The sequence below is a fragment of the Hemicordylus capensis genome, chromosome 5 (genome assembly GCF_027244095.1).
Source record: "Hemicordylus capensis ecotype Gifberg chromosome 5, rHemCap1.1.pri, whole genome shotgun sequence".
NCBI classification, from domain to species: domain Eukaryota; kingdom Metazoa; phylum Chordata; class Lepidosauria; order Squamata; family Cordylidae; genus Hemicordylus; species Hemicordylus capensis.
In genome coordinates, this window is record NC_069661.1 from 256,556,785 (window position 1) to 256,583,860 (window position 27,076).

The 27,076-nt window shown below is 49.4% G+C and overlaps 1 protein-coding gene across 3 annotated transcripts in view; it reads left to right on the top strand.

Moving 5' to 3' along the window:
• Positions 1-12,738: 12,738 nt before the first annotated feature.
• CCDC136 (coiled-coil domain containing 136) overlaps positions 12,739-27,076 on the top strand; it is a 48,545-nt gene continuing 34,207 nt past the window's right edge. For all 3 annotated transcript variants that reach the window (XM_053257608.1, XM_053257609.1, XM_053257610.1), the window contains exons 1-3: positions 12,739-12,821; positions 25,213-25,461; positions 26,512-26,586. In XM_053257608.1, the coding sequence (XP_053113583.1) occupies positions 12,773-12,821; positions 25,213-25,461; positions 26,512-26,586 (373 nt within the window). In that variant the 5' untranslated portion in view covers positions 12,739-12,772. The remainder of the gene's footprint in view (positions 12,822-25,212; positions 25,462-26,511; positions 26,587-27,076) is intronic.

Below are 27,076 nucleotides of genomic sequence, written 5' to 3' on the forward strand. Positions count from 1 at the left end.
TAAAGGATTCTAATCTTTATAGGTACAGACACATCACGGCATCTAAATATGCTTTCCAAGGCCTTCATCGCTACCCTACCAAGTGCTAGTCTGTGGCATATTTCTTGACTGCTGGATCCTTTACTGTTGACAGTCGATCCTAAAATGCAGAAGCCGTCCACCACATCAGTGTCTTCATTGTCAATTCTGAGGCTGGTTGCTGCTGTACCCATTGTCATTAGTTCAGTCTTCTTTCCATTTGGTTGTTGTCCCATTTTTTCCACTGTGCTCCTTGACTTTCATTACGAGAGGCTGCAGATCATCCTCATCCTCAGCTATCAGAGTGGTGTCATCAGCGTAGCGCAGGCGAAGTAGCATAGCAGAGGACACTTTAATGCCTCCAAATGTCTGCACATTAAGCCAGTGTTGTCCTGGGGCTGGTTCACGCACTGGGGGCCCCCTTTCCCATGATTGCATGGCCATGCTATTGGGTGGGCAGCCTCCCTTGCTGCCAGCATGCACTTAACTCCCATGCTGGCCATGGGCACAAGCCCCTAGAAATGCCACACGCAGAAACTCCACTGAGCCCAATGGAGCTTGCACGTAAGAGCAAGGGCAGCCCGAGAGGCTGAGGCACCAAATGCTGCCTTGGCCCAGGACCCTGGTGGGGCCCAGATCCCTTGCAAAACTGACCCATGCTGTAAGCGCTGGAAGTGGCAGGGTTAGCAGGGAGGAGGAGGGCTGGTGACCATCAAGCTCCTCTTCTCACCCTCTTGTGCTTCTGGCAGGCTTTGCAAAGTGTGTGAGAAGAGGACACCACCACCCCCCCGCCTTATGTAGCTTGCCAGGGTCAAGCCGTGGGTCCCAAAGGGCTGCCCCAATGGTAGCCGTTGGGGACATCTCGTTGCCCTACTGGAAGCCCAAGCATCTTGCCTCATGGAAGGGCCGCCCCGCCCCATGCCAGAGGAGCTACTCCTTATAGACCCCCCATGCTTGCACTGGTATCTGTGGGGTGTATTAGGGCCCCCTCGGGAGGGTGAGATGCCGAGCACAGAGACCTCTCCTGCGTTAGCACATGAAGCCGCCGACTGCTGAGTCAGAGCGTGGCTCCTTCCAGCCCTGGGCTGTCTGGCCTGCCTGGCAACAGCTGCTCTCCAGGGTTTCAGGCGGCCACCTGGCCTCGTCCTACCTGGTGCTGCCCAGGGAAACCCCCCCGCCCATCCACCCCACCACCGGCCAGCTGCTCCCTCCGAGGGCACATGCTGAGAAGCTGCGGCTGCTGAGGGCCTGGTGGGATGGGAGGGAGCCCGGTCCCATCCTGGCAGGGATGAGCAGGGCAAAGCAGCTTACGGAGAGGAGATTGGTCCAGCCCCCTGACCCCGGGTGGGGGATAGAGAGTGGATTAAGGACAAACTGATTACCCCAAACTCTCTTCCACCTCCCATTTCAGGTTGAGTAATCAGGAAGCTGGAGGGGGACTCAGCCTGCCCTCCGCTCTGCCCCAGCCCGGCCATTTGTTAGCCAGTTCGTCCTGTCTTTCTTTCCCTCCCTCCCTCCTCTCTTTCCTTTCCTTTCTTTTCCTTGCTTCCTTCCCCTTCCCTTCCCTTCCCTACCCACAGATAAAGTTCTTTACAGTTAGCGTTATGCTTCCCCGAGCATCAGAAAGTGCTGCAGAGTTATAGGGCAGGAGTGGCTCTAAAGAGCCAGGGGGCCACCCAACGAGGTGCAGTTGCTTCTGCTTCTTGGACCAGCGGCTCCGTTGCTCCTCTTCCTCCCATCCTGCCCCGGCGTGAACAAGAGCCCCACTGCCAAAGCCCTGCTTTTCTGCAAGCAGCCGGAAGCAGAATTAAAGTGTTGGTCCCACACGAGACTGAATGCAAATCAGTAAGAAAAACAAGGCGAGGAGCACAAAAGACCGCAGACACAGCTTCCCCGGAGAAATGCCCAAGGCCCGATGAACAAGGAAGGCTTCACAGCCCTTCCCAAAGGCAACCAAAGAAGAGCCACCGTTTCTTAATTCCAAAGGGAGGTGATGTGATGGCTGATCAGGGGGGTTCCCAACCTCCGCTCCCTAGATGTTCTCAGATGATAACTCCCATCATCCCCAGCCAGTGGCTAAATGGGGGGTGATGGGAGTTGTAATCCGACAACATCTGGGGACCGAGGCTCTTGGGCATCCCTGGGAGGAGTGGCAGCTGAATGTGACGAAAGGCGGTAGCTCTCCCTCTTGGCGTAATCATGTCTTCCACCTGCAGGCCACCTCTGCGTGCTCCCAATGGGGAACGGGCCTCCCTGTTGTCACTAAATGGGGACGGCTTCTGACTCTTGCTACTGACTGAGGGGCCCGGGCCATCCAGCTACAGGCCTCAGCCCTTTCCCACGACAGGGAACCAGCTCAAACAAACCGGACTCACCTGTAGACATGTGAGTTCCGGCCCATGAAGGAGGAGGAACCTCCAGTTTGGAGGGAAAACCTCAACCCTGGATTGGCCCAAGATGGGCATGACTTCAGAGAGGTGCTGACTCTTTCCCTGGGATCCCAGATCTGTTTATTGGATCTATCTCTGGAAGAGGGGGGAAGCCTCCCCGCTCTTTAATCACTCTGAAACAGGGGGCAAGAATCCCACCATTTGGTCACCGGTACAGCCATGAGTTGCCAGGAGCCAGGCGCCATCTCACCAGCTGCTAAGAGTGCCCAGAAGCTGTCGAGATTAAGGCTCCCTCCTCAGCCAAGGACCTGCCTACAGCTAGACTAAGGCAAAATTCAGGGCTAGTTAGTTAGTTAATGAGGTGGTTTCCACAATCAGTGGGAACCGCCAGATGGGGTTAAGCGGGGAGAGTGGGCTTAGCCCGCAGAGCCTTCGGTGGCCGGATGAGCCACCCATGACTGCCGTCTCCGTCACAGAGCCAGCGAGGGCTGCAGGGATGGGGGGGGCTGTGTGGCCCCCGGAAGTTCCAGCATGCCCTGCGCAAGTGTGCAGGGCATGCTGGAGAGACCCCCGAGCTGGGAGGCTGCTTTTTAGCCTCCTGGCCAGGGAGTTTACTCGTGAGTTGTTGCGGTGCGGAGCCATGGCGCGGCAACACACGATCCGAAACCCCGGGTTAGCAGAGCGCTCGCTCCACTAAACTGGGCTTAGAGGAGGGTAACCTTAGCGGGTTACCTGCTTTGGTGAAACCGGGGTTGGCTGCGAGCCCGGTGGTTCTCACGTGCTGGCAAAATCAGGCTTGGCTCCCTTAGCCCAATTTCGCTCGATTGTGAGAATTGCCTCAGTGTTTTGTATTTTCTTTTGAATTCCTGTGTGCCTTTCTTTCCCTCCAGTTCCTCCTACTCCCCCCCAATTCCTTATTCTGTGTGCAACCTTTGTTTCTTAATAAAGTTCCTATCCTTAGAAGTGGCTTCAGTCTGATTTAACCGGTTCCGCAGGGTTACTTGCAAAACTCTTCCCCATGTGCCTCGTAAGGTCATTCACTTCTGTTGAGTTGTTTTCTGAATAATATATTGTTGTCTAGAGCCGGGTTGTGGGGACTCCGGTTGCTGTGGACTCTGGCCTGTAAGTCCCAAGCCGGACAATTTTAGGTTGTTGGAGCCATGTCTAAGCCTGATCAGTGGTTTTAGATCAGACTTCAACTGGCGGCAGCCTACCTCGAAGGAGTGGTGTGCTCCTGGATTTGGGATCAGAGCAAACTCTCTACCCCAGAAAGCGTAGAGCAACCCCATTTGTCACACTGAAGCAGAGCCTTTTGGCCAAATGAACACAGGAAGCTGCCTCATAAGTGAGTCAGACCATTGGTGTATCTTTGTCAGTGTTGTCTCCACTGACTGGCAGCGTCTTCTCCGAGGTTTCTGGCAGGAGTCTTTCCCAGCCTTACCTGGAGATGCTGCCAGGGATTGCACTTGGGACCTTCTGCATACAAAGCAGCTGCTCCACTATGGAGCAATGGCTCTATACACAAACGTGGTACACAAGAGTCTCCCATCCAAGCCCTCACCACACCAAGACTTGCTTAGCTTCAGCAAGGTAGCTGTACTGTGTGTCCTTAGATCATGCCCTGAGAGGAGAGCTGGTCTGGTGGTAGCAAGCAGGACTTGTCCCCTTAGCTAAGCAGGGTCCACCCTGGTTGCATATGAATGGGAGACTAGAAGTGTGAGCACTGTAAGAGATTCCCCTCAGGGATGGAGCCGCTCTGGGAAGAGCATCCAGGTTCCTGGTTCCTTCTCTGGCTCCTCCAAGATAGGGCTGAGAGAGATTCCTGCCTGCAGTCTTGGAGAAGCCGCTGCCAGTCTGGGTAGACAATACTGAGCTAGATGGACCAATGGTCTGACTCCGTATATGGCAGCTTCCTATGTTCCTATGAAGTGTGGTGGTGGGGAGATTGGTCTAGGGAGAGTGAGCCTGTTTCTCATTAGCCTTGCCAATTAGGAGGGCACTCACTGGATGGGACTTCTCGAATGTGGCATTTTAATTGTGCCACTCATTTGCAAGGAAGTTTGGCTGGAGCCTGACCCTTCCGAAGGGAAGTTGGGACTTTTCTGTTGCAACAGGCATTTCGTTTGATCTATTCTAGTTTGAGTTAATTTGAGGTCGGCCTATTTTACGGCTGTTATTTTTATAGCCTTCGCTGTCATTTTATTTTGGTTGTGATGGTGTTAGCCACTTTGTTTCCATGGGGAGCAAAAGGCAGGATATAAATGGAAGATTGAATGATAGGTTGGATAAGAATAGTCAAATACTATATACACGGAAGAGCAATGTGGAAATGCATATGGTGCCAAGCCAGACCTAAGGCACCAACTCTGCTCTCTTGGCATCCATCAGGGAGATGCCAGATTCTGCAGAGATTGGCAGATGTAGGAAACTAGGAACCTAGGAAGCGGCCATATACCGAGTCAAACCATTGGTCCAGCTAGCTCAGTATGGTCTACCCAGACTGGCAGCGGCTTCTCCAAGGTTGCAGGCAGGAATCTTGTCTCTCAGCCCTATTTTGGAGATGCTGCCAGGGAGGGAACTTGGAACCTTCTGCTCTTTCCAGAGCAGTCCCATCACCTAAAGGGAATATCTTATAGTGCTCACACATGTAGGCTCGCATCCAAATACAAACCAGGGTGGACCCTGCTTAGCAATGGGGACAAGCCATGCTTGCTACCGCAAGACCAGCCCTCCCAACTAGCTTCGTAGTTGCATAGCTAGGCTGGAGTGTTTGGATATTTTTTTAGATCCAGGCTGTGGCCTGCAGCCAGCAGTCGGTTCAGTACACCTGTGTGTCTGAATGCTGGAGACTGGGCTGATCTTGCTGGCAGAATCAGGGCCTGCCTAGAAAGGTGAGCCTGTTGCAGGGAGCAATGTGTGAGATGACTGGGCAGATCACATGATCCGGGGAAGCCCCCTCCCCTAGTTCAGGAGCTGTGTGCACTCCTGATATTTTGATCGCCTGTCCGTTAAAAACAAGGTCGGAGGCGCCCTCCAGGACTGCCTGCTAAGGGGCAGCTGGGCTGGAGGCGTTTTCTTCCTGCCTCGTTCAGCAGGAGGCTCCCAGCTGCTGCGGAGCACACGGTTTGATTTTATTTATTGTATAGTTCAATTTCTATACCACCTTTCATAAAAATTTATCCCAAGGTGGTTTACAAAAATTAAAATACAATAAAACTCCGCAAAAATCACATGGAAATATAAAAACACATAGCTTGGATAGGTGGCTTTTGAGTGCTCCTGGACCCAAAGCTCTCCCTGGTTTCTCAGGTTGAGGCAGAGGCCAGGAGGGCTTTTTATCAGCTTTGGCTGATTCGTCAGCTACGTTCATTTCTAGAGGTGAATGATCTTAACACAGTGGTACATATGCTGGTAACCTCCAGGAGTGATTACTGCAGTGCACTCTATGTGGGGCTGCCTTTGTATATAGTCCAGAAATTACAATTGGTACAGGATGCGACCTCTGGTCTCTGTGACAATTCGAAGGGACCACATAACACCGGTTTTAAGGGAACTGCACTGGTTGCCGATATGTTTCTGGGTGAAATACAAAGCCCTTAATGACTTGGGCCCAGGATATTTAAGAGAGCACCTCCTTTGTCATAATCTTCTGGAGAAGGTCAGCTTACAGTTGCCACGGGCTCGTTTGGCGGGGACCCGGGATCGGGCTTTCTGTGTGGCTGCCCCAGGGCTTTGGAATAGGCTCCCTGCTGAAATAAGAGCATCTCCTTCTCTGTTTGTTTCTGGAAGATCCCCAAGACTCACCTGTTCTCACAGGCTTTTAATTAGAATTAATTCTAATAATTTGTTTTAATAATTGTTCTATGCTACTGTTTTTATTGTTTTGTATATTTTAATCTGTGTTGATTTTTAAATATTGTTTTAAATTTTGTACACCACCTAGAGATGTACATATCAGGTGATATAAAGATATGATAAATAAATAAATAAGATCAGTTAAAACAAGGAAAACCATAAAACATGTGAAAGAAACAGCCATAAAAGGTGGACAGAATGGCAGGAGAGCTGAGAAACCTGAACAATTCCATTCCATTCCATTCCAGAGAAGGAAATACATACAGAAGCCCAATAGGATAAATAATAATAATAAAAGATATATAACAGCAAAAGGACTAATGTAAATCACATTAGTCAGTTCATAATGAGCCCCTGGTGAATTTTACTGGCTATCACACAAAACTTAGCCACATTGTAAGATGTTATATAATTCCAATCAGCTAGAAGATAATTGGTAGAAGAGGTCAGTATGACCAGGAAGGCAACTTGTAAAAGGTGTTATACTGTATGTTTATGTTGTAGATCTCGATAAAATGGACAATAGAAGAGCTCGTGAGCCATGGTTTCAATGGCTCCCAGCTTACAGTGGCAAAGGTGTTCTTTATAAGGGATTTTTGGGTATCTCCCTTCTAAAACTGCAGTCTGTGAAGCTCTGCAGTGGGCTAAGGTCAAAGTTCTGTGATATTTTGACACTGTGATTGAGTGCGATTGAATCTGGCAGCGTTAAAACTTAAAACTTGGTTACCCAAGAAGATGCCAGCAGGGATGGAGGCCTGATCAATTTGACTCTCCATATTGTGTATTCATTGTCTAAGAGTTATCCTAGCTTTTTTGTACCCCAGAGATATCAGTGCGGAAGAAGTAAAACCACAATGGTGCAACTTCTCCTCTAGCTCCCTTTTCCATTTCAAGGAGTGTGTCAATTAACCAATAAATTACAAACAATGAACAAATAAAAAGGGCTTTAGTATTTTTTTTAAAACAGTCACAGAAGTCAAAGAATGGACAGTCACTGGGAGAGCATTCCAGAGCCTGGGGGCAACCACAGAGAAGGCTCTGTCCCATGTGTGTGCATGACAGTTTAGCCTCTCTGAATGTTTAGTTCCCTCTGAAGACCTTGTTGGACAGGCAGAAACCCGTTGGAGCAGGCATCCAGGGCCCAAACCATTAAGGGCTGTAATGGTAATAACCAGCACTTTGAATTGGATCTGAGTCACTGTCAGTGTCTCTGACCTTGTTTTTAATTCACAGCTGATCAGAAAACAGGAGTGTGTACAGCTCCAGAACAAGGGTAGGAGGCCTCTCCGACCTTATCCTTGATCGTACAAACTGCTCTAGAAGGGGGTTCTTAACCTTGAGAGCCCAAGTATTGTTGGACTACAATTCCCATAATCCCAAGCCACAATGGCCAAAAGATGTGGCTGGTGATGATGGGAGTTGTAGTCCAAATCCCAAGTATGGGGGCTCAAGGTTGAGAACCCCTATTCCAGAGGGTGCTCTTCCTATTAAGAACATAAGATCAGGCCCAAGGAAGCCCATCCAGCCCAGCCTCCTGTTTCCCACAGCGGCCCACCAGAGGCCTCTGAGAAGCCCACAGGCAAGAGGTGAGGGCATGCCCTCTCTCCTGCTGTTGTTCCCTGGCAACTGGCATCCAGAGGCATCCTGCCTCTTTGTTCAATCTGCATGGAGCCGTGATTGTAGCAAGACACAAGACTGACCTGTGACACCATATTATTTCATTGTGGGGCACTCTTTCTTTTTGATCTCTTGTTTGCCTGTATTGCCAGAAATGGGGGTTTCCAATGTGGTTGTGTGTCCGATCTGCAGTGCTCTTCAGACCAAACACTGCAGGCTTTTGGTGCAGTAAAGTGTGTCGCCATTCGCCAGAGTGCGGACTAGAAGCACATACGGTGACAGGAAGCCCATATACAGGAAAGGAAGCACCTGGTTCCACAGCTGACCACTCAGAAGTGACCTAAAATGTCAGATTAAAAATGGCATGCATTGCAAATTCCGAAATGATGCAGGCAGCTCCATCTTTCTGAGCTGGGCACTGGGATATTTGTGCTTTTCACCTGCCAGGCTGTAGCTGCGTCCTTGGCCCTTGTAGCGGCTGTGGCAGTGAAGCATGCAAAATCCTTTGCCCATAGGGATGCCGTGGTCCGTTGCCAAGGCAACGCAGAATCTAGAACTCTGGCATCTCAGGTGAAGAGGATGCCATCCGCAGTGCATTTCCAGCTTGGCTATGAGACTGACCGTACTTGGGCAGTGGGGTAGCAATGTTTATTCCTCATGCAGCCAGCAGGCTGGGGTGGGAATGCTCTGCCATCATTTCAAACGTTTGGCCAAGGGACTGCAGAAGATGGATGCCGGCTATTCGGAGCAAGACGGGATGTATGCAAAGAAGGTCATAGTGAGGGAAGGGCAAGGAGTCTGCCCAGAAGTTGAGCATACTTTCGGCTATGCCATTAGTAGGCTTGTCTGTGTCAGCTGGGGTGGTCACTGGTCAGATGTGTGCATAAGGATTTGCCCTATGGTCCATCTAGCCCTGTATTTTTGCCTCAGATGGGCAGTAGCACTCTCTCCAAGGCCTCAGGCAGAAGGAGAGTCGTTCCAGCTTTGCTCTCGGAGAACTTTCTCACTGGAGATGCCAGGGCGAAAAACAAGCCAGGACTTCCTGCATGAAGAGCCTGTGCTCTACCACACAAACCGTCTGTGCAAGAGAGGACGGGGCTTCTGTACCCCGAAGAGTTGGGGGAAAGGAGGATGGGGGGGTGAGGGGCAGGGGCCGTGGTTGGGCAGGTAAGGTTTTTCTGAACACCCCACCACTGGCATGGCAAGCAGAACATCTCTCTTCTTCCCAGCGATGAAGGGTCCAAGGAGTTCTCCGGCAAACTCCACTGCTCCCTGGTGGACAAGACGCAGAAGTTGACTCCAGTGACTCCTTGTCAGTGTAGGCAGACAAAAGCAATGTTGCCAATGGGACTCTGAGAGAGAGAGAGAGAGAGAGAGAGAGAGAGAGAGAGAGAGAGAGAGAGAGAGAGAGAGATTTGATTGGCATTAAAATGCAGAGGCTGCTTTTCTGTCCCCAACAAGGCAGTGTACATCCACAACAAAATCAAGTGAAAAGGCAATAAAATAATCAATTAATACATTATAACAAGAATGAAATCTAGTAAGCATTAACTGCAGATATAAGGTTTCAAATGGCACCAAAAAAGGAACCCAAATTAACAGCATCCAATCATGTGCAGCAATACCAAATCTAGATCAGGAGGAAATCAAGACCCATTCACGCTATGTTCAAAACTCGTACAAGTGTTCACGGGTACAGAACTGTATCCAGGTCCAGTCATTCACATGTGATGCTGAATGCAGGTACAGAAGTACGCTTCCTATTCGTACCCTGCATTTGAAGGGCCTGTATCCCGTTCACTTTAAAAATGAACACAGGTACAGTCATTCCCACAAACACATGAACGAGTGTACAGACATCTGTATACTCATACAGCATCATGTCTGGACCGGGCTTTTGACTCTATTGAAAGGAGATTCTGAAGAAGCATTCAAAGGGCAGATGAGCCTCTTGAGGGAGGGAGATCTGCAGTCTACCTGTTGCAACCATGAAGGCCCTGTCCTGTGTTTCCCTCCACCACACCTCAGGGCTGTCAGTTGGGCACAGAGAAGCACCTCTCCCAAAGACCTAAGTGGACAGGCAGGGTCCCGTGGGAGCAAGTGGGCCTTCAAATACCCCAAACCCAAACCATTTAGGGTGTTGGGGATAGCTGCAGTCGTGCCCAGCATCCTCGGTGACATGGCAGAGAAACCAGGGGCAAAATGTGGTGGGCATAGATTTTAAAAAACCAGGGCAGTGGCGTAATTGATCAGAGCCAGGAAACAAAAGATCAGGACCATCTGTGGTAAAGAAGGAACCCTTGTAATATAACACCCATAGGGGTCAACCGGGGTCAGCAAACTGGCTACTGGCCAAGGACCTGGGCCTCGAAGGGCCCACAACTGACTGCTGAGGCCCCAGTGAAAAAGATGTGGACTGCCTGTGCCAGTGGCATCCCAAGACCTATAGGCTGCCACTCCACTGCGTGTGCCCTCTCCCTCCCCTCTTTCCCTATATTTCCCTTGATTTGCATACAGCTAGAAAGACCTAATGAGCATCTCCAGGACTTTCTACTGCTCTTCCTCCAGTTCTTCTTCTGCTTCCTCCCCCTTCTCATTATCAGTCCAGCTGGTAGTGGAGGAGGCAGAGGAGTGTGCGTGCGGGCAAATAGGAGGAAGAGGAGGAGGAGGAGGAGGAGGAGGAGGAGGAGGAGGAGGAAGAAAAAGAGGAGGGGGAGGGGCTCTTTGTTGTGGCACCACAGTGAAGAGATTTGATGGTGGGAGGCGGCAGCAAAGAGAACTGGGTTGTTGGGGAGGCTGCCCTGCTGCCCTGCCAGAGCTTCAGATTGAAGCCTGCTGCTTGCAGTGGCTGCCGCCTTGCCTCATGGAAGGAACATAGCCTCGACAGAGGAGAGCTGGTCTTGTGGTAGCTAACATGACTTGTCTCCTTAGTTAAGCAGGGTCTGCCCTGGTTGCATTTGAATGGGAGACTTGATGTGTGAGCACTGCAAGATATTCCCCTCAGGGGATGATGGAGCCGCTCTGGGAAGAGCAGAAGGTTCCAAGTTCCCTCCCTGGCAGCGTCTCCAATATAGGACAAGATTTTATTTATTTATTTATTTATAGGACAAGATTTTTTTAATGAACCAACAAACTACCAAAGCATACAGTACGTTGCCAAAGCACAATTATATACAAAGTGGTTGTTTGTACATAATATATCTACAAAGATTTACACACAAGGATTTGGAAACCCACAAGGTTATGAAGTATATGCAGGTAGTACTGTAACTCGGGGTGGGGGATTTCAAGACACATCAGGTAATTGGGGGGGGTTACATCCGACGTCCATTTCCACAATTTGTCCCATTGCTGTTTAGAAGAGATACTCTTGTCTTTTTGCACATAACCATACCAACTTTTCCAGAAGAGATTTACTGTCTCATCCACGTGAACCTCTTGGTCGCGTCTTCCCTCCCTATTCCTATGCAGGAGCATTGCATAAATGACATACAGGTTTACTAACCTGATTACGAGAAGGGGAACGTTCCAATTCCCTAGTATGGGGGCACCCGTTCCGTCCCGTTTCCTTGAAGGTTTCTTTCTGGGAACTCGAAAGGAGGTTCTATCGCTCAAACCCGAGGTTAGTTCTTCCCAAGTCTGTTTTTCCAAATCAGGCCACTCTAACAGCTTGCTTACTCCCTGCCACACTCTTTTGGCTACCACACACTCTTTTAAGAAATGTGAGTGGGTTTCCCTGAATGTCTTGCCTCGCTCACTAGCTTTCTGTTTGCAGGTGATTTGAGGACACTCTTGCTGGTCCTCTGGGAGCCATGGCTTAGCCGCATTAAGTGGTAGTTGGTGGTGGTATAAGCGCCACCTTGTTTCCCATAAATGGAAAGGGACTTTTTTCTCCTTAAAGAGAGAGATAGGGTGATCGGGTTGCAACAAGTACTGTGAAGTGCGGTGTTTGTAGCGTTTACGTTCTAGATCAGGTTTTAAGAAACCCACTTCTAGAATCTCTCCATAAATTGTTTTCCTTAGCTGCTTAACTGAGGAGGATCCTTTAAATAGATCTGGTTCAACCTTCCATTTTTTAAGTGTGCATAACAAATCTCTCAAGTAGTCGGGGTGTGTGTGTCTCTTTTTAATACTTGTGTGATATTACCATTGAAAGATCCTTTCCCCCACCATGCTATGCCCCATGCTGACTTGCGCCAACAACCTTGGAGAAGCCGCTGCCAGTCTGTGAAGACAATTCGGAGCTAGCTGGACCAGTGGTCTGACTCAGTATATGGCAGCTTCCTAGGTTCCTATCCCTTACCTTCAGTTCTAGCTCATTACTGTCTACACTGCCTGGCAGCAGCTCTCTCCCATTCATATGCAACCAGGGCGGCCCCTGCTTAGCTAAGGGGACAAGTCATGCCCGGTGCCACCACACCAGCTCCCCTCCCTTGATGCTGCCTTCCAGGGAAGCCGCCCCCCAAATCCTTGTGGGGGGGGAGCGAGGCGAGAGGGAGCCCCTCGGAGTGAAAGGAGAAAAGAGGGAGGGGGGAGGCGGCGCTGGGGCCCCGGCCGGGGACTTTGGAACCCCTCCCCTCAAGGAGAGCGACCCCCTCCGGGGTGGGGGCTGGAGGGGGTGTCGGGGCAGCCAGCTTGGGCGGCGGCGTGTGCATGGGTGGGCACCTCCTCTTGGCGCCGTCCGCTCCGGGGCACGAGCATCTGCGCGGCGGGGGGGGGGGGGAGTGTGTGTGTGCGGCGGGGGGTGTCGGGGCTGGCTGGGCTGGGCGTGCGCCTGCCCGCCCGGGGGTGGGTCCTGCCTGCTCCTCCCCCTCCCTCACCGCCCCCCCCCGCAGCCTCCCTCCCTCCCCCTCCCTCCCCTGCTCTGTCTGCTTCTTGCTCCGGGAGCGGCCATGGAAGCTGTCGGGATGCAGCTGCCGGGGCGGAGGAAGGAGGCAGCAGGTCAGGGGGCGCCCGGTGCGGGAGGGCAGGGCAGGGGCAGCCTGGCATCGCCGCCCCTTGCAAGAGGCCCCGGCCCCCCCCGCCCCCGCCCCCCGCCCGTGCAGCCCCTCTGCTGCCCGCGTCCCTCCCATCAGGCGCCCTTTTCACGCTCCCGCTTTCCGGCGTCCACCTCTCCCACCTGCTTGGCCTCCACCCCCCATTTTTTCCTCCCCCCCCCTTCCACCTGTAGCTGCCCCCCCCAGTTCCCAAAGGCATCCCCCCTTTTGTAACGTGAGCATCCAGCCCCCCTTTCTCTGACCCCTCCCCTTTGTGCAATGTTACCCCTTGGACTGATGACTTCCTAGCCAGGGATGATGATGTCGCCGGGCAGGGCAAGAGGAGGGGATGGGGGGACCCGGGAGGACCCCCCCCCCTTCCAAAGACCCCTGCCCCACATTTCTGGAGTGGCTGGGAAACAGAATCGGGACCAAGGGATGGAAAACCTGAATGCAAACAGTGCTTTGCGGGGGGGGGGAAGGTGGGGGGGAGTGGGTGGTGGTAGTGGTGTGTGTGTGTGTGTGTGTGTGTGTGTGCACTCACACACACACAAATAAATCCATCCAAATGGTCTCTCCCCCTGCTGGTTGTGCCAAATACAGTCACTAAGCACTTCACCCCAGCAGTCAAGGGGGCAGAAGAACCCCCCTCCGTCTCCCCATCTGGGTATGGGCCCCTTCCCCTTGAAACTGGGCCTGCAGGAGCTGCAGGAATGGGGCTTCTCAGTGTAGCAAGCGGGATCGTGCCCTTCCCCTCTTTTTTCCAAGTGGCAAGTGACCCAGTTATGTAATCCTCATTTTACAAGCTCCAGGAGAGAGGATGGATGAGATCTTTGGGAGTTGTGAGCGGGGAGGCAGAGTTGGGGAGAGAAGATGCCTTTTTCCCGTTTGGGATTAAGGGGGGAAGGAGGAGCAGGTCAGCAGAGAGAACCCAGCAGCCCTCTCCCCCAGTCCTGCCAGCAGGATTCGACCCCAAACTGAACAGCTCCAGCTTCTGTCCACAAGACAGAAGAGTCCAGGGTCCCAGCATCCCACCTCTGCTTTCTCCAGCTCTCTAGATCTAACCCACTGGGTTAGATTCTAATCCCAGAATCCTGGCCCCTGCCTTCACTAGATTTCTTTCTCCTTTAGGCTTTAGAGCTGGGTCTGGTTTCTGCTTGCATCACTTATGATGAAACTTCCATCCATAGAGGCAGTCTACCTTAGATGGAGCCTTGGGCCTAACAGGAGGACAGTATTTCTCTGCACTTGAAAGCTGGATAGAGAAGAGAGGATCTTGGAGAATATATTGTGTGTGGAGGGGAGAAATGGGTTCAGAAACGGAGACACTCTCAGTGCTGTACTCCTTGAACTGGTTTGTAGGAATGACCGAGGGGGTGTGTGATTTTTATATTGCAGTATCGTCTGTGTCTTAAAAGGGTTTTGCCTGCCCTAAGCTGTTGTGGGCACACCAAGCAGCAGACCAAACGGTGTGGATTCTGCACATGCACCACACAAGCATGTATAGTACATTCTGTGTTATGCAGAAACTGGCAACTAGAATTTTCTGCAGCATGTTGGCACTGGGCGTAGAATTCCCCATCTTGAGGGCCAAACAAAATATGACACAGGAAATGGGATTGGATTTCCCAGTGTCTCCTCCTCCTCCTCCTCCTCATGTCTTCTTCTTTGGTTAAAGACCTTCAGGTGGGAAGCCCCAAAGTGGACTGGAGCTGTAGGGCTTGTGGTTGGGGTGGAATCCTTTCCCTTCCAGCATTTCTCCAGTTGAGATCCTTTCCTTCTCCTCTCCTTCTGAAGCTAGTATTGGCTATGAAGAGGGGGAAAGAACCTTCTAATTCAGGGGTTCTCAGGCTTGGGTCCTCAGAGCTGGACTGGTGGTCGCAAGCATGCCTTGTCCCCTTAGCTAAGCAGGGTCCACTCTGGTTGCATCTGAATGGGAGACTTGATGTAGTATGAGCACTGGAAGATATTCCCCTCAGGGGATGATGGAGCCGCTCTGGGAAGAGCATCTGAGGTACCAAGTTCCCTCCCTGGCAGCATCTCCAAGATAGGGCTGAGAGAGATTCCTGCCTGCAATGCTGCCAGTCTGTGTAGACAAGACTGAGCTAGATAAACCAATGGTCTGACTCAGTATATGGCAGCTTCCTATGTTCTTATCCTAGATGTTGTTGGACTACAACCCCTATCATCCACCGTGGGATGATTTGTAGTCCAACAACATCTGGGGACCCAAGTCTGAGAACCCCTGTTCTAATTGATTCAGCGTAAGAACTCACTGAGTTCCATGAGACACATTCCCAAATAAGAGGCCGTGCCTTCATCGCTTGCCTGTTGGCTTCCCAAAGGGATCTGGTGGGGAAACAGGATGCTGGACGAGATAGGCCTTGGGCCTGATCCAGCAGGGCTGCCCTTCTGTTTCTATGGGACTTTGCACTGGATTGCAGCCGTGAAGCTGATCCTGACACAGAAGGAAGTCCCACTGGCTTTGAGGGATCTTTGACTCCCAAGGACAAGAGCATAAGGCTGTGACTTTTAGAGCATGGTCAAATGGAGTGCCGGATGCACACAGCCTCCATTGTGCATCTGGCTCCCTCCTTCCCCTTTGCAGGGACTGGTGCTCTTTCTTTACCGCCTCTTGTGACGTCACAATGGTCCACCTTTCCCTGTCCATTCCCCCCCTCCGCATGATATGGAGGAGAAGAAGGCGGGGAAACATGGGATGTTGTGACCTCACCATTTTTTATGGCAGCTGCACACTTAGAGTAATGTGGGTCTGGTTGGCCCCATGTGACAACATTCTGGGCAGTCTCTGCATTGGGGCTGAACAGGACTTCTAGGGATCAGGAGGTGGGCTCCAGTGCCCTGTATAGCAGGGGTTTGCAGCTTTGGATTCTGATATGCGTGGACTACAACACCCACCACCCCCTGCCTTTGGCCATTGTGGCTGGGGGTGATGGGAATGGGAGTCCAGAACATCTGGGGACCCATGTATGGGAACCTTTGCTGTATAGCTTTTGGTCCCCTACCTGTGAGGACCCTGTGGCAGAATACCTTGCCTGCAGAAGGTTCCTGGGTGCTTTCCAGCTTACCCGCTCAACAGCGGCAAAATGCTTCAGTTCTGGCAAATCGCATCAAAACGTAAATGGCAAAGCTACCAGCAGGGGGAGCGGTCTCGCGAAAACTAACAACCGGAAAATGCAGCAACGTTTTAACGCCGGACATACAACGTTACAACAATAAGCCACAGCGATTAAATCCGAAACAAGGCATCAGAAATGTGAACGGCACCCTGCTGTCAGCGTAGAGACTGTGGTGTCACAACACAGGAAGTGTGGAAGCACACTTCCGAGATATGCCATGACCCTGTTGCAGGGTCTAATCTGGAAGGTGCCCAGGTTCGGTGCTTGGGATCTCTAGTTTATAAGATCAGGTCACAAGTGACAGGAAAAGCTTCTGCCTGAGACTCTGGGGGAGCTGCTGCCAGTCAGAGCAGACACTACTGGGCTAGGAGGACCTGTGATCTGACTCAGCAGATGGCAGCTTCATAGCTTAAAGCCGTTTACTTACAGAGGGGGCTGCAGCAGCGGAGTGCTGCTAGAGCCCAGCTTGGCAAGCAGAAGATCTCATCCCTGGCCACATCTCCAGTTAAAGGGGTCTTAGAAAGCACAGTTGGGGGAGGCAGGAAGCCCCTCCTCTGTCCAAGGGCCAAAATGCATCTTGCGCGAAGAACACCCTGCCGTGCCAGGCGTCATGTTTACTAGATAGCAGTTACGAAAGGCCTGATCCAGATCAGGACCACGGCGGAGCAAAGGGTTAAAGCCCTCCCCACCACGGCCTGCCCCATCAGCCTCCATGACAGGCTTAATGTGGAACGTCTGGTCTGGCTTTCAGACCTTGGAGGCAGTCCTGGGCTGGATGGACGGACGGCCTTTCGGTGCTCTTGGAAATGCTATGGAGAGAAATGAGCTGAAGAAAATTTTTAAAATGACATTTCCTAAGAGGCCAGAATCCTTCCTGCTGGGAATAACTCAAGGAGAGTTCTCCAGAAGAAACTTAACATTCTTTATGTATGCAACCATGGCGGCTAGAATAGTATATGTGCAGAAATGGAAAGACAATAAAATGCCCTCAAGAGAAGACTGGTTGATAAAAATTTTGGAATATGCTGAGATGGCAAAACTTACAGCACAGAAAATTTGGAATGTTTCAAAGAAGATTGGGAACCATTTTTATTTTACTTAAAGAACTATTTTTCTAATATGAACCTTTCAGCAGGGTTTGAAATATAGTAATAACAGCAGGTTGGGTTGTGTAAAATCAAGTAGTAATGGGGAGGATCTGAATTATTATAGCAATGGTTTATATTTATAGTTAACGTGAACTGCGCAGACAGGTAAGCGGGAAGTCAATATTTACTTCATCAAATAAATGAATGTGGTTGGATTGTAAAGGTATTGAAAAAGCCAACAAAAATTTTAAAATGCAAAAAAAGAAAAGAAAAAGGAAATGCTATGGAGAAATGCATAAGAGGCAAATGACTTTCATTTGCATGATGTCTAGGTGTTGCAGAGTTCTCTTTTTATCGGCACAATTTTTGCACAATCAGGCATAGATAAATGGTTATAAATGGTTATAAACAGCCATTAATGAGTAACCATATGGAATAGCGAGAGGATCTCTGGAGAGCTGTCCTGACTGTGGCACCTTAAAGCGGGAATAAATAAATAAATAATTAAATATTTTAATACTGCCCAAAACTTATGTCTCTGGTCGGTTTACAACAAAAACAGACAAGTTAAAACATTAGTTAAAACAGATAAATGACAACAAGGAAATTAAAAGAGTGGCTAAAATAAATGACAGCCTTGGGTCCCAGATTTTGAACCTTGGGTCCCAAGATGCTTCTGGGCTACAACTCCCATCATTGCTAGCCACAATGGTCAGTGTGGTTGGGGATGATGGGAATTGTAGTCCAGCAACATCTGGGGACCTGAGGCTCAGAACTCCTCTGCCTTCAGTAATGAAATCTCTGCTGTGTCAGGAGCAATCCTAGCAGGCTCATCAGATCTGTGGCATCTATCAGCTGTGCAGCTAGGACTGAGGAGACCTGAGTTCAAATCCCCATTCAGCCATGAAGCTCACTGGGTGACTCTGGGCCAGTCACTTCTCTCTCAGCCTAACCTACTTCACAGGGTTGTTGTGAGAGAAACTCAAGTATGTAGTACACCGCTCTGGGCTCCTTGGAGGAAGAGCGGGATATAAATATTATTAATAATAATAATAATAATAATAATAATAATAATAATAATAATAATGATGATGATGATGATGCAGTTTCCAAAGACCAATGGTTAGCTGGCAGAAATCTAGGGTGCTGAAACTCCTTTCACGTTTCTTCCCACCAGGCTCATAGTAAAGTTGGAGTGGGCCCTGGGACAATAATGAAGATGGGCCCCTCCCTCTCCCCACCTTCTTCTTCAGAGGGGCGTGGGGTGGGGGGGGGAGAACAACGAGCAAGCTGTCAGTCAGCCCCCCGCCCCGGACATTTGTCCCCCCCCCCGTTCCATTGCTGCTACGCCCCTGCGTGGCAGAGGCTCTCTGGCTGGCCCTGCCTTCCTGCCAGCTGGGGCCTCAGGCAGCAGTTCTGCAGGTGTGGCAGTCCAAGCAATGAGGGAAGGATGGGGGGGGGGGGGAGAGCGAGGCTGGCAGAGAGCATGCCTGTGTCACATGCCAGCCCCCTTGGCTGGGAGGGGATTCATGCTGCCCCCTGTGCTGAGCAGAGGAGAAAGGAGCTCTTGTGGCCTCCCTTCCTTCCTCTTTCCAGCATGGAGCGGAGGCAGCTCTGGAGTCTGCAAACCGCAACATTGCTGCTTTTGCAGCAGATGGTACTCAAAGCTGGGCCCCCAGAGGCTGCTGGATTACAACTCCCATCATCCACAGCCACAATGGCCGTTGTTGATTGTGGCTGAAGATGATAGGAGTTGTAGTCAACAACTTCTTGGGGCCCAGCTTTGAGAACCCCCTGCTTTATGGGAGGACTGTGCAAACTCTTACCCTGCCTTGTGTCTCCTGATCATTTAACGTATATTTCTAGACCGCATCCTAGCAAAAGCCCTTGCCCTCTAACTAGGCCAGAGGTGGCTCAGTGGGGCCTGACCCACAGATGCTGCTCAGAAGTCTGCAAAAACAATGCAAGGCAGGGGATTCTCCCGCAGTATCTTCTTAGCTGCCAGGTAGAGCCAGCAGGCAGTTGGAGTCCCTTAAGTCTGTTTGCCACATGCAAAGTATCTTCTTCTTTGCCGTACCTTCTGGGAATCAGATTTAAACAGCAAGAGCTTTCCCCCCACCTTGGCCAACATCCCCAGAAGTTGTCTGATTTCCACCATCCCCAGCCACAAGGGACAAAGCCCACTGAGGCTTCGGAAGATGAGAATTGTAGTCCCGCAAGGAACATCGAAAGTTGCCTTCTACTGAGTCAGACCCTTGGTCCATCTAGCTCGGTATTGCCTACACCAGGGATTCTCAATTCATCTGGCTCCCCAAATGTTGTTGGACTTCGACTCCTGTAACCATTGGGGCTGGGGATTATGGGAGTTGAAGTCCAATAACATCTGGAGACCCAAGGTTGAGCAGCCCTGGTCTACACTGACTGGCAGCGGCTTCTCCCAGGTTTCAGGCAGGAGTCTCTCCTAGCCCTACCTGAAGATGCTGCCGGGGAGGGAACCTGGGACCTTCGGCCTTCAAAGCAGATGCTCTAGCCTTGGGTGATGGTCCCATCCATAGCATGACCCCTGGGATATCCAGCTTCTGTTCAAGACGGAGGTGCTCATTGTGGGGGCTCAGAATCTGAGGGGTGAGTTAGATCTTCCTGTGCTAGATGGGGTTACACTCCCCCAAAAGGAGCAGGTGTGCAGCTTGGGAGTATTCCTGGACCCAGGCCTCACCCTGGTATCTCAGGTGGAGGCCACGGCCAGGAGTGCTTTCTTTCAGCTTCAACTGATTCAACAGCTGCGCCCATTCCTTGGAGAGGATGCCCTCAAAACACCTGTGCATCAGCTGGTAACCTCCCGGCTTGACTACTGCAATGCACTCTACGAGGGGCTGCCTTTGTACGGAAACTTCAGTTAGTTCAGAATGTGGCAGCTGGGTTGGTCTCTGGAGACCATATGATGCCTGTTTTGAAACAGCTACACTGGCTGTCGATATGTTTCTGGGCAAAATACAAAGTGCTGGTTATTACCTTTAAAGCCCTGAATGGCTTAGGTCCAAGTTATCTAAGAGAGAGCCTTCTTCTACATGATCCCCACCACACGTTAAGGCCATCTGGGGAGGTCCGTCTCCAGTTGCCACCGGTTCGTCTGGTGGTGACACAGAGGCGGGCCTTCTCTGTAGCTGCTCCTGGGCTGTGGAATGCACTCCCGGCAGAAATTCGTAATTTGAGATCATTGCTGTCCTTCAGGAGAGCCCTTAAAACCTACCCATTTGGCCTGGCCTTCCGGGTTTTCAAATGATTAACTGTTTTAAATTGTTGCCCTGATTTTCAGGGCTTTTAGCTGTTTTATTGTGTTTTAATAGTTTGATTTTAATCGTTAATTTGTTTTAATTGTTTTTGTCATGCTGTGAACCGCCCTGAGCCATTTTGGAAGGGCGGTATATAAATCTAATAAAACAAAGAAACACACACAAACAAATAATAGGCTGAAAGCAACATGCATCCAGAGGCGCTTTTTCAGCCCTTGCAGCCCCACAAAAGTCCATTCACGGCCCAGGGATTCTCTTCCGGGTGGTCCCCAACAAGGCATGGGAGGCAGCCACTAGAAGGGAAAATTGGCAACGCCCCTTGGCTTTTAGGAAACAACTAAAGACACATCTCTTCAGCCAAGCTTTTCAGTCCATTGATGTCTTTTAATGGACTTTTAATGGACATTTTAATCTGCTTTTTATGTTTTAACTGTTAAATTCTTGGTTGGTTTTGTTTTATGCTGTAAACCGCCTCGAGACTGAGGTAGTGAGCGGTATAGACATTTATTCAATCAATCAATCAATCAATAGGATGCTAATTAATGACCCAATAAATCTACAAACTGGCCCTATATTTTCGATGTGGCTTTTGCTCATGTTTCCTTCCGAGCTGAGACCTGAAGTGTTACATGCTGGGCTAAATAACTAAGCACATGAATAAGAAAATAAATAGCTTAAACCCTTCAGCATCCACAACCACTGGTCTCACCGCAGAACAGAGTGTATTTCTGAGAGGCTGGAATTCATCTGGGATGATCTTTCAACCCCCTGGGAATGCCTGAGGAGCGCATCCCCCTTTGGATTTACTTGCGTGCATTAAGCGACCATGTGTGTAAAAATGTAACCCTAGAACTGCTGCAGCTTGCAAACTGGAAGCATCTTTTAAGTAGCCAACCGGTCCGACCTCCCTGTTAAACAGAGTGTCCGATACGAGTGATAACTCTTTTTTAAGAAGGCTGCCTTTGAAGGGAGGGGCCAGAGCTTAAGCACAGCCCTGCTGGATCAGGCCCAAGGAAGCCCATCTGGTCCAGCATCCTGTTTTGCACAGTGGCCCACCAGATGCCTCTGAGAAGCCCACAGGCAAGAGGTGGGGGCATGCCCTCTCTCCTGCTGTTGCTCCCCTACAACTGGTATTGAGAGGCATCTTGCCTCTGAGGTTTGAGGTGGCCCACAGCCACCAGACTAGTAGCCATTTTTGGGGGGAAATTTAATTTTTATTAATTTTTAACAATAATCGTAACATCCATAATAAACACAATTGGACTTCCCGCGCACCTCTTTTCGTGAGATAAAAACTATAAAATTTACCTTATTACAATATTAATTAAAAAAAACACAAATTTAAAGCTTAAAGAAAAAAAGAAAAAACCTTTAGTCTAGCCAACCTGCATTTCAAACTTCAAATCCAGCTGTAAGATCCATATTAGGAAAATAATTCTTTAAGTACAACAAAAATGGTTTCCAATCTTCCCTGAAACGTTCTAAGCTTTGATCTTTTATCAGTGTTGTAAGTTTTGCCATCTCTGCATATTCCAAAGTTTTTATCAGCCAATCTTCTTTTGAAGGCAATTCATTAGTCTTCCATTTCTGTGCATATATTATTCTAGCCACCGTAGAAGCATACAGGAAAAAAGTTAAGTTATTTGTAGAAATTTCTCCTTGTGTTATTCCTAGCAGGAAGGGTTCTGGCTTCTTAGGAAATGTCACTTTAAATATTTTCTTTAATTCATTATATATCATGTCCCAATAGGCCTTAGCCTTCCCACAAGTCCACCACATGTGAAAAAAAGTACCTTCAGAATCCCCACACTTCCAACATTTGTTTGAAACATTTTTATACATTAATGCCAGTTTTTTTGGTGTCAAATACCATCTGTACATCATTTACAGACTAGTATCCATTGAGAGACTTCTCCTCCATGAATTTGTCCAAGCCATTTTTAAAGCCATTCAAGCTAGTGGCCATCACCAGATCCTGTGGCAGAGAATTCCATAGATTAGTTATGCGCTGTGTGAAAAAAATACTTCCTTTTGTATATGAAATGTCTCAAGCTTAATCCCTGCCATCTCCAGTTAAAAGGATCTGGAACAGCAGGGTCAGGAAAGGGCTTTTTCTTTCTGGGAATTTAGAGAGCTGCTGCCAGTCAGAGTAGGCAATATTGGGCAAGATGGACCAACAATCTGACTTGGTAAATGGAAGAGAATGTAACTGAGTTATCGAACAATTGTTTGGTATTCAAAAGATCCCAAATTCAATCCTAGGCCAGTTTAAAAAATCTGAGACAACAGGGCTGGGAAAGAGCATTCTCTGCCTAAGACCTCACAGAACTGCTGCCAGTCAGTGCTGGGCTAGATGGACTGGTGGATTTTGGATGTTCACAACTAGCAGAAACATAACAAATTATTTATATATAAATTAACAGAGTCTTATAGCACTTTAAAGACTAACAAATTAATGTCAGCATAACTTTAGGACTAATGTCCATGAAAACCTACGCAGGAATGAATTTGTTGGTCTCTAAGGTGTTGTTGTGTAGGAATTTGTTTATTCCCAATTTCCCCAATAGTCAAAATATAACTATGGGTTGTTGGATCAGTTCCTACAATTGTTTTTTGTTGCACCAGAGAAACACAGCTATCCCTCTGAAATATTTATTTATTTATTTGGTTTTTATACCGCCCTTCCAAAATGGCTCAGGGTGGTTTACAATTAAAACAAACCATTAAAACAGTAAAGAGCTAAAACAAAAATTAAAAAATGATATAAGAACAATCAACAATTTTAAAACATTTTAAAACAACAATTAAACAGTCACAGTAATTAAAAACCCTGAAATTGGGTTAAAATATTAAAAGTGATTAAAAAACCCTGAAAAGCCAGGCCAATATAAAAATATAAAATTATATATGTAAATATATAATTTTAGATTATATATACACACACACCACACCACACCACACCGCACACGTTTCTGCACTATGCATATGGGCCACAGAATTCCAGCTTTTACTGACACTGTGGGGTCCCCCCACCCCACCCCCAAAGCCCAGCATATATTCCTGGAGAAGGAGAGTAATCAACTGAAATCCATGAGTGTCTGACTAGCATCAGGGTGAGGAGCTGACTCGTGGTGCCTGACCTGTGGCTCTCTCCTCCTGGGAAAGTTCCCCTTCGGTGCCAGAAGATGGCATCAGCTGCTTGCCATTGGCGGCATTGAAGTGGAGGCTTGTAAGCCTGGCTTGCTCTGGAAATGAACCGATAGAACACTTTCCCCTTCACACCAGATTCACACTCTCTCTGATCCAATTGTAGTGTGATTTCCTCTCTACACGCAATGGGGCGAACATGTAGAGTTCAAAAAGGGCTCTCTGCGTGAGGCAAGAATCAGAAATGCTCCAAATTTTGGAATGCTCCAAAAAGGGCTCTCTGCATGAGGTGCACGCAGGTGCAAAATGGGGGGGGGGGGCATGTGGGGTGTACCCTCAGGAGACACCCCTCCAATTCATCTTACACAGATAAGCACTCCTCTACAGATTGTAGAGGAATGCTCCCCAGCCCAGCCTCCTTCCTCATGCAAGATTTCCCCCCTTCCATGATCAACCCCTGCTAACTGGGCAAAGAGGCACCTTTTGATGTGGTGATTCTCTTTTATTTAGCAGGGGGAGAGCAACTGGCCTTATCCATCCCCAGCACAAAGCATCCCTCCAGTGACTGTTGCTGGTGTCTATCTTATGTCTCTTTTTAGATTGTGAGCCCTTTGGGGACAGGGAGCCATCTTATTTATTTATTATTTCTCTGTGTAAACCATCCTGAGCCATTTTTTGAAAGGGCAGTATAGAAACAGAATAAATATATATATAAATAAATAAGTCAGAATAAGGAACAGGACATTAATGTTTCACAGACAGTCATGCAGATTATGCACTGAACATCCAAGATATGAAGAATGTTGTGTTCTCACCCTGCAAAATCACCCATAAGAATCTGTGTTCATGCTGAAAAGAACTGCTGTCTTGAGACCCTAATTAAGGGGCAATTCATCTTTAATACATCAGCTCTGCTGAATAGGGAGCCATAAAATAGGCTGAGCCTCCAAGGAGGAAACTTTTGAATTAAATGCACGAGAGCCCAGACCCTTAATTACATTTGTAAGCTGCCTTGTGATGTCTATGGCTTGAAAGGCAGGATATCATATTTAGTTGATAAATAAAAAGTGCCTTTCCTGTCTGCACTGGACAGTATGGTGCTACAATGGTGTTTTATTGATATAAAGGAAAAAACACCCCGGACATTACAAATCTGGTCTGAAAAAAACGCAGGAAGACAACACAGAAAATTCTGGGATGTAACCATTTTCAGGAAGTGAGTAAACAAAGGATGATTTTGTTTATAGTGATGGTGATTTTAGGGAGAATGCAGATCTCCCATCCTATGCAAGATAGATATATACTGGCCGTTACATTATTATTCCTAGTACAGAAAACCCTTTATAGGTGGTATAGTTCAGCAAACTGAAGAGGAAGGCCCTACCACCATTCATTATTTATGTGGTGCAATCTTTTATCCTGGCCTCCTTTCCAGAATCTGTTGCAGACTGTCATTCCCATTCTACAGATGGGAAAACTGGGGCTGAGAGAGAGTGTCTTGTCCACTGGGTACGTTCATAGCAGAGGTGAGACTTGAATCCATGTCTCTCGCATCTGAGCCCACCCTTACAGATGTGTCCTTGTTTTCCTGCTTCGGGTAGCTGAGCGGGATGGTCATGAGGGTGAACCAGTTGCCAGCTTTTGCCAGTGTTGTGTCTTACTGACAGAGATGTTGTGCTGCTTCCCAGGTGAGATGGACTCCCCAAACCTGGAAATGAATGAGGAGGAGGAAGAAGAAGAAGATGAAGAGGAGGAGGAGGAAGAGGAGGAGGAGGAAATCAGGAATGCAGGGTCCTTGGATGAGGATGAGAAAGAGTCAGACCTCTCAGACCAAGAAATGGAGGATTTACGGGCTCAGATGATACAGCTGCTGGAGGAGCTGGAAGAGGCCCGGGAGATGGTCCTCAAGCATGAAGACGACTCACTAGAGCTACAAGGTGAGGAATGCTACTCCTCTGCAGGTACCACCGGTGGTGGTTAAATGGTGAGCAGTAGAAGAAGAACCTCCATGTTTAGAGGCAGTATTCCAGATGCTAGCAACAAAGGATCTTGATAGACCTATAGGCCACCTCCAGCCTCAGAGGCCTGATGCCTCTCAATACCAGTTGCAGGGGAGCAACAGCAAGAGAGAGGGCATGCCCTCACCTCTTGCCTGTGGGCTTCTCAGGGACATCTGGTGGGCCCCTGTGTGAAACAGGATGCTAGACTAGATGGGCTTCCTTGGGCCTGATCCAGCAGTCCTGTTCTTATGCTCTTCAGGGGAAGGGGCGCAAAGGACCACAGGCATCAGAGCTGGGGAAGACCCCCTTGCCTGAGGCCTCGGAGAGACGTTGCCTGGCAAGGCGGGTCTGGACGGACTCAGCAAAAGGCAGCTTCTTGTGTATGGAGCCTGTGGTCTCCTGCCTGGGAGCTTTTCAAAGGGCACCTTACTGACCACTGTTGGAGTCAGAATGCTGGGCCAAGCGGATCTTAGGGACATAGGAACACAGGAAGCTGCCTTCTACCAAGTCAGACCCTGGGTCCATCTCACTCAGTATTGTCTCTGCAAACAGACTGGCAGCGGCTTCTCCAAGGTTGCAGGCGGGAATCTCTCTCAGCCTTGTCTTGGAGATGCTACCAGGGAGGGAACTTGGAGCCTTCTGCATGCAAGCACGCCGATGCTCTCCCCAGAGCAGCCCCATGCTCACACGTGTAGTCACGTGTAGTCTCCCATTCAAATGCAAACCAGGGCAGACCCTGCTTAGCCAAGGGACAAGCCATGCTTCCTCCCACAAGGCCAGCTCTCCTCCTTAACTGAGCAGGGCGATTCTGGCAGGCCCCTGATTTGGGGGGGGGGCAGAGTCCCTCTTTAAGTAACCACGTGCCAGGCCATATCCACCCTCAAAGGCATGCCTGGGACAGGAGTTGTCTTGTTGTCCCGTGGAGAGGGGCAACGCTCCGGTGCCTCCTGAAGGCGCCCGTCCCTGATTCTGCCCTCTCTGCTGTAGGACTGCTGGAGGACGAGCGACTTGCTAGCGCTCAGCAGGCGGAGATCTTCACCAAGCAGATCCAGAGACTCCAAGGTCAGTCTTGCTGTGCGTGTGTGTTTTTTGGTGCCTTGCCCATGAGCCCTGGTTGCTCTTAGCTGCTGACTTCTGAAGATCCACCAGAGGGCAGTTTAGACTCCGCTTGACCTGGAGGTTTCCACTCCGTGCCAGGCAACCTGATCTGGGATGAAAGGGGAACTAAGAATATCAGCAGGGCAGCTATTTTAACACATTCATTCAGAGCCTGCTCCTATGCTCTGCTCAGAGGCGGGGCCGGGAGTGGAGGGGATAGGCCCTCAAAGAATACGTTTAAAACAGTATATTCAAATCATTACACCTTTTGTCAATTATCATCTAGGCACCCCCTCTTTTGTTTGCTGGCTGAAGACTCATTTATTACATTTCTATCCCGCTCTTCCTCCAAGGAACCCAGAGCGGTGTACTACATACTTGAGTTTCTCTTTCACAACAACCCTGTGAAGTAGGCGAGACTGAGAGAGAAGTGACTGGCCCAGAGTCGCCTAGC